Raw genomic sequence first — 14123 nt, forward strand, 5'->3', positions numbered from 1 at the left:
GATCCTCAGCACCACATAAAAATAAATAAATCAAAAGTATTGTCTCCAACTACTTCTAAAAAATTAATGTTTTAAAAAAGAAATATTCTTGGGGGCTGGGATTGTGGCTCAGAAGTAGAGCGCTCGCCTAGCATGCATAAAGCACTGGGTTTGATCCTCAGCACCACATAAAAATAAATAAATCAAAAGTATTGTCTCCAACTACTTCTAAAAAATTAATGTTTTAAAAAAGAAATATTCTTGGGGGCTGGGATTGTGGCTCAGAAGTAGAGCGCTCGCCTAGCATGCATAAAGCACTGGGTTTGATCCTCAGCACCACATAAAAATAAATAAATCAAAAGTATTGTCTCCAACTACTTCTAAAAAATTAATGTTTTAAAAAAGAAATATTCTTGGGGGCTGGGATTGTGGCTCAGAAGTAGAGCGCTCGCCTAGCATGCATAAAGCACTGGGTTTGATCCTCAGCACCACATAAAAATAAATAAATCAAAAGTATTGTCTCCAACTACTTCTAAAAAATTAATGTTTTAAAAAAGAAATATTCTTGGGGGCTGGGATTGTGGCTCAGAAGTAGAGCGCTCGCCTAGCATGCATAAAGCACTGGGTTTGATCCTCAGCACCACATAAAAATAAAAGGTATAGTGTCCACCTACAACTAAAAAAATAAATGTTTTAAAAAAAAAGTTCTCTTTTGCTCCCTTAAGGGACTCTGAGACTGGAGGAGCCAGAGCCAGATGCAGATAGCTGTCAGCCTGTCATTTCAGAGCTGGGCTGGGGGAGGGGGCTCCCAGGAGGAGGGCCTGAGAGTCGACCCTTGTAGGAGGAGCTGGAGCTTGCCAGGGACAGGGCCGCTCCTCCTCCCAGCCTGCAGCTGCCTACCTGTGGGTTGGGGCTGAGAAGTTAAGTAGCGACCTGTGGACTGGGGCGGGTGCTGCATAGGAAGGACCTTTAATGCTTGTCCCAGCTCCGGAACCTCCTGCTGGATCCTGCCCCTCACAAGCTGCTGGTACTGGCCGGGCCCTGCCTAGAGGAGACGGGGGAACTTCTGCTTCAGACAGGGGGCTTCTCGCCCCACCACTTTCTCCAGGTCCTGGGGGACAAAGAGGTAAGCTGCCCCCTTGCCATCCTGACTTGTCCCTATGGGGCTACAGGGCCCTCCTGCCTGACCCATCTCCCCTCCTATAGGACTACCTGTGTGCACCTTGTGGCCAGGGAGGAGTGCCACCTTCTGGGACAGGCTGTGGTGTGAGGCTGGGCCTGGCGCTCAGCGGGTATCCCAGAGGCCTGTTGCAGGGCCCCCAGATTTCAGGTTCAGCTAGGATAGACCCGAATAGGGTCCTTTCTGGAGCCCCAGTTCGGGGCGGGGTCAGTGGGCCACAAGCGCTGGCCGCTCACTGTTCACACCGTAGTGAGTGATGTGAAGATGGTGGGAAAAGGCACTGAGGTAGGGTGGGCCTGAGGGGAGCAGCTGCAGGGCGGGGGAGTGGGGGAGAGAGGGAGGGAAGGGGAGACATGGGGTCTTGCTGCGCTACCCAGGCTGGTCTCACACTCCTGGGCTCAGGTGATCCTCTTGCCATCGCCCCCCCAGTAGCTGGCCCTGAAGGCGTGTGCCAGAGCATCTCAGTTGTCATAGTCACAGCATCACATTTCCTTTGGATCCGTTTTCTGGGAATCACTCAGGTGACGTGCAGCCTGCAGGACGCGGGCGGGCTCTGCGCAGGCGCTGGGCCATTTTACAGGAGGACTTGATCCGTGGAGTTTGGTGTCCCAGGGTCCTGGACCGATCCCCTGTGGGTACTGAGGGGCGAGCAGAGTGTATTTTACTGGGCCCGTTTGTGTCAGGGTCCCTGTCTTAGTCACCTTTTTCCACTGCTGTGACTAAAAGGCCTCATGGCGCAGGGCTGTGGCCGAGGGGGCGGCCCCGTTCCCGTTCCGCCAGGCCAGTCGGTCTGATTGACTTGCTGATGAGGTGAAGGCGCCCTCAACCCAGTCACTCCACCTCTGAGCCATGTTGCTTTAGGGGGACATGACATCCAGGCGGCCTCCACTCCACAGTTGGCCGAGGGCTCTGCCTGTGGCTGTGCCCGTGTCTAAGGTGGCCGCAGTCAGGGCTTCTCCGCGTGCCTCGGTCGTGCTTTTGGAAACCGGGTGTTTGAATTGAATGATGTGGTCACTCTGGAGCACAGTTCAGTCCCGGGCCTGCTGTGGCCATGTCAGTGTTGGACGTCTCTGGACCCAAGATTGGTCTGAGCTGTAAATTTAAGGTCTGGTCTTTCCAGAGACCGTGACTTTCCTGTGTCTGCATGGTGGCTTTCTAACTCCCTGTGGTGGGGTTGCTTGTGACAGTCCTACTCCTTAACTGTCTGCTCCCTAAGAGAAGAAATGGACACCAGGGACAGGAGGGGCCAGGCTTGCACTCCACCTGGGTCCCTACCCAGGGCACATCTCCAGTGACCTACCACTTCGCAGGTGGCCCCACCTTGTGCGGTCCCACGGCCCTCACGTCGCCATGCATAGCTCAGGCTCCCAACATGCGAGCCTTCAGGGGACAGAGCAGAGACCCCACTTGCACGCTGGGGTCAGCCAGAAGAGGTGTATTCCCACCTTTGCAGGCGGGTCTCGTCCCAGCCCTGGGCTCACTGAGCTGTCCCTGCCCCACACCTGCTCTGTGCCCCGCAAGGCCAGATGGGCCTCCATAGAAACTTGCCTACTACAGCTGGCGGCTGCTGGCCCCGCCGCGAGCCGTGGCCTGCCCACCTCCCCGCGCCCCTCCTGCTGCCCACGGTCCCCCTTCTTTTTGTCATCCAGCCTCTGCCCCATCCCAGACAGCCCCCTCCTGCCAACTGCAGCCACGCTGGCGCTCTGGCCTAGGCTCAGGATCCTCGCCGTCGCACAGGGGACTCTAAGGCTCAGGGCAGGGCTGCTGGTGCCCAGAGTTGGGAACCTTGGTCACTCTGCAAATACCCAGTGACACTCCCTGGGGGCCACGCCCTGAGCTGGGCAGCCTGAGTGATCCCAGATGCCCAGGGGCGCCAGGCAGGCTCCCCGTTGCCGGGTCCAGCTGTGTCTGTCGGTCAGGCAACCATCTGCTGGCCTGGTGCTGCGGGCAAGGTCCCCATCTGGGGACTCTACGGGCTCTGGGTTTGATCCCTCCTCAGTCACCAGAGTTCGCCACTGACCTGTCCCTCCTTCCCACAGGGGCAGCTGGCAGCCGGCCAGGCAGGCCGGCCACCCCACCCGGCTCCCCTGTCTACCTGGACCTGGCCTACCTGCCCAGCGGGAGCAGCGCCCGCCTGGTGGATGAGGAATTCTTCCGGCGCGTGCGCGCACTCTGCTACGTCATCAGTGGCCAAGACCAGCGCAAGGAGGAGGGCATGAGGGCTGTCCTGGACGCCCTGCTGGCCAGCAAGCAGCAGTGGGACCGGGACCTCCAGGTGCGTGCCAGCCAGGACCCTCAGATTGTCCTGGTGACGGTGAACACCCTCAGTCGGTGGGGGCAGACCTGCTCCACTCCCAGTCCCTGGAGGTCAGCAGGGTTCAAAGGGACCACGCTGTGTCCCTGAGGTTAGACAGGGATGAGGGCAAGTAGGAGTCCCATCTGCTCCACCCGACTCTGCTCCCATGTGGTCACCTGGGTGGGGCACAGGCCTGAGTGAGCTCAGCCCTTGTCCTGGCACCCTGGCACCCTGGCTCCCTGGTGATGACCAGCAGGGTTGGGGAGGGGCTGTGCAGGGCCCTGCAGCGAGATCCGGCCATGGGGCTGGGGTCACCCCCAAAGTCTGAGGGTGTCTGTATGGGGACAGTGCATGCACAATGTCACACTGAGCTGCCAGGCATGTGGCCTGGTGCTCCAGCAGCTTCTAGGAGCCTCCTAGGCAGAGGGCACAGCTGGCAGGAGGGAATTGCAGGGCCTGGGGGTGGGGGCAGGTGTGCCAGAAGGGCTGAGCAGAGCCAAGGGCTACGGCGCCCAGAGGGTTCATGGGTGCTAAGAGAAGGGGCCTGAAGGACAGGCTGGCCTCTGAAGACCGTCAGCCACAAGGCCAGATGGTCTTGAATGCCAGGAAAGGCAGGAGCTCGGGGGCTGGGCCTGAAGGGCAAGGGCACCCCATCACCTGTGGTCCGTCTCCTGCCCCCAGGTGACCTTGATCCCCACCTTCGACTCAGTGGCGATGCACAAGTGGTACGAGGAGACACACGCCCGGCACCAGGCGCTGGGCATCACCGTGCTGGGCAGCAACAGCATGGTGTCCATGCAGGACGAGGCCTTCCCGGCCTGCAAGGTGGAGTTCTAGCCCCGTCCCCAGCACCCTCTGCACTCTCCCCCATCAGCCTCTGTCCTGAAAGTGACCTGCACCAGAAATAAACCGCTAACCTGCTCAGCTGTGGCCTCCGCTCTTTCTGGCGAGGGGAGACTCAGCGGGGGCCCAGGCTGTGTCAGACTCAGTGGCCTCGCGCGGGGCACAGGTGGGACCCAGGCCCAGGGAGGAGCCTCTCGTGGTACATAATCAGCTGCCCAGGGGTGCTCACTACAGAGCCCCGTCTCCAGCCAGCAACCACCAGGGAGAGCGTGAGGGAGCGGGCACATCCCCTCTACTCCCAGGGTCACTTCCTGAGGCTCGGGAGACTGAGGCCAGGTTCAAGGCCAGCCCGGGCAACTGAGTGAGACTCTCCCAAAATAGAAAGGGCTGGGCAGGTAGCTCAGTATGTTCCATCCCAACCCCAAAACAAAATGCCGTCCACACTGGCTGACTGGCCACCCAGGAAATGCATCCAGATCCTAACCCCGTGCCGGGCTGGCCGCCCCGGCCTGAAGAGGAGCCTTGGTAGATGAGATTAGTTGGAGGATCTCAAGACGAGATCATCTTGGATTATCCCAGTCAGCTCAAAATCCAATAACAAGTGGCCCCAGGAGACACACAAGAGGTAACAGACACAGTGCAAGACGACCCTGTGAAGGTGGTGGCAGTGTGCTGGCCTAGGTGCTCCACGCCCTGGGTCCAGGCCCGGCACAGCGGGAAACAAAAAGCCCTGGACCCTCGGCCGGCAGTTGGCAGAGGAAAGGCTTATCCAACCCCACAGTCTGGAGGCCGAGGGCCTCACTTGGCGAAATTGTGTGCCCGAGGTCACACGGTAACACCCAGAGGAGGCAGAGTGAGCCCAGAAAGTCTTACTTGTTCTAGAACAACCTACTTTCTTGGGGGCCCTGAAGATCCAACCTGTCCCCTCAAGGCAAACACCCTTAGAAGGTGGTGGCCCGTGACCCAACGCCTCCCCCAGGCCCCACCTCAAAAATTCCCTTCCCTGCTCAGTATGGCTCACGGGGCCCAGGCTCCCAGTTAGGGAACTTTGGGGGATACCTTGTATCCACGCGACAGTGCTGGCCTGGTCCCTGGGTCCCTGGGGGCTTCAGAGCTGTGGGGTTTGGCTTTCTCCCTCCAGCTGTGTCAGCGTTGGCACCTGGAGCTGCTCCAACAGAGCCGAGTGGCCTCGGGACTGACATTTCTCACGGTCCAGGCTGAAGCTATTCCTGACTCAGAGTCAGGGCTCTTCCTGGCGTGCGGATGGTCACCCTCTTGCTGGTGACCCCACCCTTAGAACCTCATTTAACCTTAAAGAGCCTCCAAAGACCTTTCTCCTAGGTGCCCCCTGCAGGGCCAGGGAGGCTTTCTGTAGGGATTCTGCTGAGCATTTTGTCCCCCAAAGCTGCCCTATGGCACTGAGCCACGTCCCCAGCCCCTTTTCACTTTTTGTTTTGAGACCGGGTCTTGCTAAGTTGCTGGCCTGAAACTTGCCGTGTCCTGCCTCTCCCTCCCGGGTGGCTGGGATCACAGGCCTGTGCCACCGCGCCCAGCTAGCATTTGGTCATTAAGACTGGGAGTTCAGAGTCGGCCCCTGGCAGGCGGGGAGGTCTCCCCAGAGGGTAGTTATGGGGTGGGAGCCCCCAGTGGGGTCTGCTCTCTAGCCGTGTTCATGGGCATATTGGGGCTTTAAGTGGCCACAGGGCAGCTGGTGACAAAGGATAGCTGGAGGGAGGAGCCCAGGGATGCTCATGGCCTTGTACCTGGATGTCAAGAGAGTGGCTCCCTGTCAGCAAGACCAGTGTGCAGCTGGCCCAGGAGGACCTGAGGAGTCCAAGGAGGGGCCCAGGGCCCCAGCAGACATGCTGGCCAGGAGTTGCGGGGCAGCTGGAAACCTTGCGCCAACCTGGTCACTGCCCACTTCCGCACTCTCCTGTCTCCTCGCAGGAGTCCTGGGAGAGGGGACAGACAGACTCCCACTCACCCGGCCCCTGTGGCCTGGCTGGAAGGTCATGGCCTTTCTCAGTTGTCACGGCAGAAGGTTAGACTTGAGGTCCCACTGACACATGAAGCCAGATTGTCCAGATTGGTCACCATAGCCAAACTGTCAAGTGACCTGGCCACCTCCTTGTCATGGAGATTTCCCGATAGAAACACATCTTTTTTTCTAATTCACTGTGTGAATTTCACCTCTTGGGTGTTTGTCTTTTTCATTTACGTGTAATTCTTCTTCTCAGTGAGAAACAGTGAACTTTGGTGTGGTAAGTGTTTTCAGTTTTGTTTATGGACAGTTTACATGGTCTCCAAACCACAGGCTTTATTCCAAACCACAAGCTTTATTTATTGATTACTTATTTTCCTTTGCGATACGGGATGGAACCCAGGAAGGGCCACACGTTAGGTAGCCACCCCTGAGCCAGCCCCCCAGGCCCGTGATCTTTAAATGTCCCTGTGTTTGAGAGGCCCTACCCGAAGCGGCACACGTTTCCCACGTTTTGTTGCGGTGGTTGTAATTCTGTCTGTGACCTCAGTTTTCACTTTTGTCCATTTAGGGCTTATTTGGGGATGAAGGGAAGGGCAGGAGGTGTCTCATCCCCAAGGGACACTCAGTTACCACATGCAGTGTACAGAGTTGAATGTCCCCTCCTCCAGTAAGGTCTGTGTGTCACTGTCTGTTTCTAAATTGGCTCTATTCATCACCCACCTCTGGGTGTCCTTGTTGTTTTAATTACTTGGAACTTTGTGTATGTTCCTGTCTCAGTGCTGAACCCTGGGGCGCTCTACTACTAAGCTCCATCCCCAGCCCTTTTTATTTAATTTGAGACAGGGTCTTGCTAAGTTGCTGAGGCTGGCTTTGAACTCATGATCCTCCTGCCTCAGCCTCCTGAGCCCCTGGGATTGTAGGCGTGTACCAGTGTCTTGGGCTACCATCCTCAACCCTTTTAAATATTTTTTTTTTTTAAAGAGAGAGAATTTTTTTTTAATCTTTAATATTTATTTTTCAGTTTTCAGCAGACACAACATCTTTGTTTGTATGTGGTGCTGAGGATTGAACCCGGGCCGCACGCATCCCAGGAGAGTGCACTACCGCTTGAGCCACATCCCCAACCCTTAAATATTTGTTTTTTGAGATAGGTTGGCCTTGAACTTGTGATCCTCTGCCTCTGCCTCTGAGTATTTGATTCCAGGTGGGCCACTGCGCCCAGCTATGTGTCTTAATAGTTAGTTCATAAGGCAGGACCTTTTTCTTTAACTTAATTTTTATGGTGCTGGGGATGGAGCTTAAAGCCTGGCACATAGCTAGACAACCACTCTATCCCTGAGCTACACCCCAGCCTTTGAATTTTATTTATGAAAGAAAAAAAATTCATAAATCTCCAGTTATTTTCACATACTGATTCGTCCTGGGGGGTTCTAGAATCTCCACAGAGGGGGCCCAAACACATGGATAAGAAATGCAATAAAGTTACTGGGAGCAGCAATCCAGGCCTGTCATCCCAGTGACTCAGGAGGCTGAGGCAGGAGGATCACAAGCTCAAGGCCAGCCTGGGCCACTTAGCGAGGCCCTGTCTCAAAAAATTTAAAAGGGCTGGGTATAGCTCAGTGGTAGATAAAGCACTCCCTGGGTTCAATCCCTAGAACAAAAAAAAAGAAAAAAAGAAACAGAAAAGCAGAGGAAAAGAGATAATGACTGAGAACTTTCTAGAACAAATTCATATTTAGTAAATCAAAGATCCCAAGCACTGGGCTGGGGATGTGGCTCAAGCGGTAGCAAGCTCGCCTGGCATGCGTGCGGCCTGGGTTCGATCCTCAGCACCACATACAAACAAAGATGTTGTGTNCAGAACTTTTTACCTCAGCCTCAAGAGCCTCTGGGATTACAGGCATGCACCACCGTGCCCAGCTAAAAATTTTACAGTAAATAGTAGGAGAATATAACTACTCTTTATCTTCCACATTAGTTGATGGGTGAAAATTAGAAGGTAAAAAATATAATTGAAAATAAGGTCCATAGGGAAGAAGAGCTCAAAAGAAGAATGAAATTTCATAAAACTTGCCAGTAATTACACTAAACATAAATGGACAAAAAACTTCAAAGACAAAAGACTCGGGATTTCTTTATGGTTTAAATTCAAGGGTTATGTGATTTATAAAAAAACATGTAAATATAAAGATGCTGAAAACTTGAAAGTAAAGGATAAGAAAAAATTAACTTGGTGAATCCTAAAAACTAAGAAAATTAAAGCCAATACAGCCAAACAAATAATTATTGCTGTGGACTAGCATGTGTCCCCAAAGGTCATATTGTTGATACTCTGCAATCCCAAATGGGACTGTATTTGAAGATGGGGCTTGTGTGTGGTGCTGGGAGGGAACCCAGGGCCTCAGGCATGCTAGCAAGCACTCCACTGCTGAGCTTCACCGCCCCACCTCTGAGATGGGGCTTTTAGGAAATAATTAAGTTTAAATGAAGTCAAAAGGTTGGGATTTTAACCAACAGTATTGATGACCATACAAGAAAAGGAAGACAGAAATTGCTGTCATTATTCATGTCAATTCACCAAGGGATACACCAGGTGAGACCACAGGGAGAAGGTAGAAAGCTAGCCAGGTAGAGAGCCTTTACCCCAATGCAGCCATGCTCTTGGACTCTCAGCCTTCAGTACTGTGAGAAAATAAAGTTCTCTTGTTTAAGATATCCCGTATCTAGAATGTTCTTATGGCAGTCAAGCTATTAGTTATATTTTTGGTATATTACTAGAAATAAGGAATGTCAGAGCTTTGAGTTCCATGGAGATAAAATAGTTCAAATTTATATGCACCTGGTAATGGAACTTCAAAATATAAAGAAAGTTAAAGATCAGGAGAGGGGATCATAGTTTCTCTCTTTTTTAAAATGTATTTTTAGATTTTTAATGTTGATGTATCCTTACATTCCTAGAAAGGCCTCAACTTTGATTGTAGTTTGAAGCTGTGGGTGTGGGCTTCCACCCTTCTGTCTGGTGACTTAACTCGGCAGTGGGGCATCAAGAAGAATTCACCACCTGGGGGGCGGTGACCGATGCCTGTCATCCCAGGGGCTCAGGAGGCTGAGGCAGGAGGATCATGAGTTCAAAGCCAGCCTCAGCAAAAGTGAGGCACTAAGCAACTGAGCGAGACCCTGTCTCTAAATAAAATACAAAATAGGGCTGGGTGTGTCTCAGTGGTCCAGTGCCCCTGAGTTCAATCTCCAGTAGCCCCCCCCCCAAAAAAAAAAATCCACCACCAAGAACATCGCAGAGGTCGCGGCAGGGAGAGGGGCAGGGTGTCAACCTCTAAGGAAACTGGAGAATTGACACATCTTTTGCTCTTATTTCATTGACCAAGGCAAGTCACATGACCCTAACTTCAGGGACCCTGAGCCCCCTTCACTGTAACTGGAAGAAGAAAATCACGGGAGTAAAAATCACCCCTAACTTCTAATAATTTCCCCCCAAGAGGTCATTTTTGTCCTGAACAACAGCAGACTTTCTGTAATGAGCCAGAAAGCCACTTTGTGGGCAGCCAACACAGTCTGTTGAGACCACTAAACGGCACCATTGGAGCTGAACCAATGAATGGTCCCCTGCGTTCTAATAAAACTTTATTTACAAGGAGGGCGTGAGCTGGATTTGGCCTGTGGGCTGTGGAGGGCAACCGGGGAGACCCACCCCTGCCTCCCTCTCCCTTCTCCCTCCTCTTCCTCCTTCCCCTCCGCCCCCTGGTCTCTTCCTCTCTTCCCACCCCACAGCCCCTCCTGACAGCCGCCAGCCCAGCCCCAGCCCCAGCCCAGCCCGCCTCTGCAACAGCTGGTGCTAAAAATATCCTGGCTGCTGCCAAAGCTCCCAGGGAGCAGGTGGCGGTTGCTCTCGTGTGACCCTGGCGGGGCGCCACCCCCGGGGCCTGCTCAGCAGGAGCGCGCCCCTCCCATCTCCTCCAGGTCGCCTTCCCACCCCGCGGTCTCCCCGGAACCCCAGCACCCGGCCGTGCAAGCCTTCAACATGGGGTGCTTCCCTCCTGGGGCGGACGGGTCCGGGCAAAGTCAGACACACACCAGGAAGCGACAAGCCTCGAGTGTCCCCGGTGGCCTGGGGTCCGAGGAGGCTTCCCCAGGACGCTCCGGAGGGAGCCTCTCCTGGGGCGGGGCGGGGCCGCCTGGGGCAAGGGCCAGGCGAAGGCCTGAGCTGGGGGAGGAACCAGAGGTCAGCAACCCTGAGGCTGGGGGACACGGGGAAGCCTCTGGGGGACGAGGCTGCATGGTCCCCTTGCCCTGGTGTGGCTTGACATCCTGAACCGCTCTGCACGCCACTGCAGGTTCCTCACTGGTGAAGTGGAAGGTCAAGACTAGCAAGGGGAGGAGGCTAGAGGGAGCCGCGCCGAGGGCTGGCGGGGAGCCACCAGCACCCACCCACGGCCAGCCTAGGAGGCACTGAGATACTTAGGGCTCTGTCTCTCCCCAGGTGAGTGGAAGTAGTGTCCTCCCTCGCTCTCACCCCAGGGGCCACAAGCAACACCCAGCAGCGCACAGCCTGCTCCTGTCCCCTCGGTTTTGCGTCCCCCTCCAAAACTCATGTGGAGATTTGACTCCCAAGGGAAGCGTGTGAGGGTGGGTGGACTCGTCAAGAGGCCCCTAGGGCGTTCACGGGGATGCACCGTATTTCTCTAGGGAGTGGGAGAACAGGCGACTATAAAGCAAGGCAGCCCCTTGTGGGCTATTTAGCAATTAAGTTTATTTTTGAACTGATACATATAAACAAAATTGTACAGATTAATGTGGTTCCATGTAACATTCTGATGCACTGCGGTGTACATTGTGTAATTCCCGGGTGCTGTTTCTTCTGCATGCACCTGTTTCCTCCTGGACTCTCCACCCCAAGTTGAAACAGCACCAAGTCCTCACCACAAGCCAAGGTGCTGGCACTATGCTCTCAGATGTGCCCGCCTCCAGAACCCAGCCAAGATAAACCACTGTTCTTTATGAATTACCCAGTCTCAGCCAGGTGTGGTGGCGCGTGCCTGTAATCTCACTGATTTGGGAGGCTGAGGCAGGAGGATTGCAAGTTCAAGGTCAGCATGGGCAACTTAGCCAGGCCCTCAGCAACATAGTAAGATCCAGTTACAAAATAGAAAATAAAAAGGGCTGGGCATGTGGTTTACAGCCAAAGAGCCCCTGGGTTCAGCCACTAGTACCCCCTCCAAAAGAATTACCCAGTCTTAGGTATTCTGTTACAGCAACAGAAAATAAATGAAGACGGCCATTCTCCAAAGGCACCAGGGATGCTCTTGGGGAAAAAAGGTGGGTCCTGGGACTAGGGCAGGAAATGTACACGTCCAGAGCATCTTACAGTGACAGAAATGTAGGATGTGCTAACAGGGGGGGAAAATCAGCAAAGAGGGAAAGTCAAAGGGACATGGAGCCAACCTGAAGAACTCCCAGCAGCCAACTGGAGCAACCTGAGCCTCAAAATCAATAGAGTAGTATTGGATTATAATCCAAGTGCGAAATAAGTATCCACAAATCCACACTGATATAAATAATTAAGTAAAAGGGGGTGGGGAGAGATGTGTTTCTCCTGGGTAGAATACAAGTAATTTTCAGAGCTTCTCAGCACTCCAAGGAGGTGGCCATAAGCCCCCACTCCTAAGGCAGGGAGGGTGGTGACTTCCTCTCAGCACGAAATGGGGACCGAAGAGTGACTGTACAGTGAAGAACCCAGACAAACACCACCTCAGCCAGGGGTTCAAGGTCAACACCAGCTGTGAACTGTCATGTCATCAGTGTCCACCTTTGCTACAATGTGACATGAAGGGTACTTCAAGCTGTCATGGTGGCACATGCCTGTAATCCCAGGGACTTGAGAGGCTGAGGCACGAGGATTAGAAGTTCGAGGTCAGCCTCAGCAACTTAGTGAGGCCCTTGGGAGCTGAGTGAGACCCTGTCTCAAAAGATGGGGGGCATTTCCCCTAGGTGGTTTTCCTCCCCCAAACCCATTATCCCAGTCTAACCAAGAGAAAAACATCTGACAAATCCAGTCAATGAAGGGACAAGGACAGGACACCTGCCCGTTAAAAAAAAAAAAAAAAAAAGGAAAGTCTGAGAAACTGTCTCAGGTCATGTGGGATCCTAGGGTAGAAAAAGGGACATTCAGAGAAAATGGAGGAAATGTGACTGAAGTGTGTGAACTTGGGTTAATAATTGTGTCTTTTTCTTTTTCTTTTCTTTTTTTCTTTTTTTTTTTTTGCCTGGGATCAAACCTAAGGACACTTAACCACTGAGCAACATCCCTTTTTTTCCCAACATTTTTAGTTGTAGATGGACCCGATACCTTTACTTATTTATTTACTTATTATTTTTATGTGGTGTTGAGGGTCAAACCCAGTGACACCCGTGCTAGCAAGCGCTCTACCACAGAGCCCCAGCCCCAGCCCCAGCCCCAGCCCCAATAACTGTGCTTGACACTGACTTGCTGACGGTGCCCAGCGAGCCGTGCGGGTGAGATGTGATGATGGGAAGCTAAGCATGGGGCCCGGGGCTCTGCCCTTCTTCATGATTATTCTGTAAATAACTGCTCTAAGATAAAATGTTTAAATATACACAGAGCTACAGATAGGTGGATGGATGGATAGATGGGTGTGGTTGCCATGGGAACAGGGATTGTCTGGGACAGAGATGGAGGAAACAGAGGCCCCTTGAGGAAGCTAAGGCAGCATCCAGGCTGCAAGTGAGCTGGCCTTGACCTGGGCCACTGCAGGGAGCAGGAAAATGGGAAAACTGGGGGTGTTTCAAAGACACAGAGTGTGCATGACTGACGGATAACAGTGAGGGGAAAGGTGGCTTTCAGGGTGTCTGGATCCTCTGGTCCATGCTCCTGGGCTGCCCTCGCTGAGCTGTGGAAGTTGGTGGGTAAGCAAGCCCGGGGCTCCAGAAACCAGCCAGGTGTCTGTCCCTGAGTAGAAGGTCCTATTCTGGGTTGGTAGGCCTTATATAAGTCTCATTTTATGAAAACTCAGATGAGCTAGATGGGAGTCTGTCAGAACTGCTATATGGCATGATGGCATTTTGGGGAGGGGCTGGAGGTTGCCGACTTGCTGGGTGACCTCCATCCCTGTCTTTGCCCTCTTGGAGCAAATGTAAATGAGGATCAGTATTGTATCACTGACATCCTTGTAAGGGGAAGCAAATGAGCTCTGTTCAATGCCTGGCATACAGTGGCGCTCAATAAATGCTGGGGTAACTTTCCTTCTTCCCAACTCAGACGGACGGCGCGACGCCTGTCTCTTTAAATTATGCAAATGAATTGCGGGTGGTGGCGTAAGTGTGCGCGAGTGTGTGTGTGTGTGCGCGCGTGTATTTGTGCGCGCGCGCGCATAGAGGGATAGATAAAAAGGAGCCTCTTCTTCTTAGCCAATCAGCGCCCTGGACTGAAGGAGCCAGCCGCCTAAATGGCCCAATGCTGGGCCGCGCGGACCCTGAGCCCGCCCCTGTCTCCCGGCGCCGCCACGGGGTGGAGACTTCTCGACCACGCCCCAGGGGCGGAGCCACCAGGCAGCCGCGCCGCAGCCGCGGAGGGAGGGGCGGGGCGGGCTCGGGTGTCAGCAACCGAGCCGCAGGTGGCGGCGGGCGCGGGTCTGCCCGAGCTCGAGAGGTGAGTGCTGGTCCCCCGGGACCCCCGTCGGCCGTCCCCCGGGCATCGCAGTTCCCCCATGCGCGCTGTACCCCAGCGGCACTGGCAGGCTGCGGCGGGCGAGGCGCGGCGGCGCGCGAGGGCTGGCGGCCGGGTAGGGGGCTGCGCGGTGGCGCCCCGG

At 54.1% G+C, this 14123-nt stretch overlaps 1 protein-coding gene across 1 annotated transcript in view; it reads left to right on the plus strand.

Moving 5' to 3' along the window:
* Positions 1-4379, plus strand: part of Map1s (microtubule associated protein 1S) — an 11064-nt gene extending 6685 nt beyond the window's left edge. The window contains exons 6-8 of the mRNA XM_048795362.1: positions 965-1105; positions 2907-3434; positions 4137-4379. Coding sequence (XP_048651319.1) covers positions 965-1105; positions 2907-3434; positions 4137-4292 — 825 coding nt within the window. The 3' untranslated portion in view covers positions 4293-4379. The remainder of the gene's footprint in view (positions 1-964; positions 1106-2906; positions 3435-4136) is intronic.
* Positions 4380-14123: the final 9744 nt, after the last annotated feature.

This window comes from Marmota marmota, unplaced genomic scaffold (assembly GCF_001458135.2).
Source record: "Marmota marmota marmota unplaced genomic scaffold, marMar, whole genome shotgun sequence".
Taxonomy (NCBI): domain Eukaryota; kingdom Metazoa; phylum Chordata; class Mammalia; order Rodentia; family Sciuridae; genus Marmota; species Marmota marmota.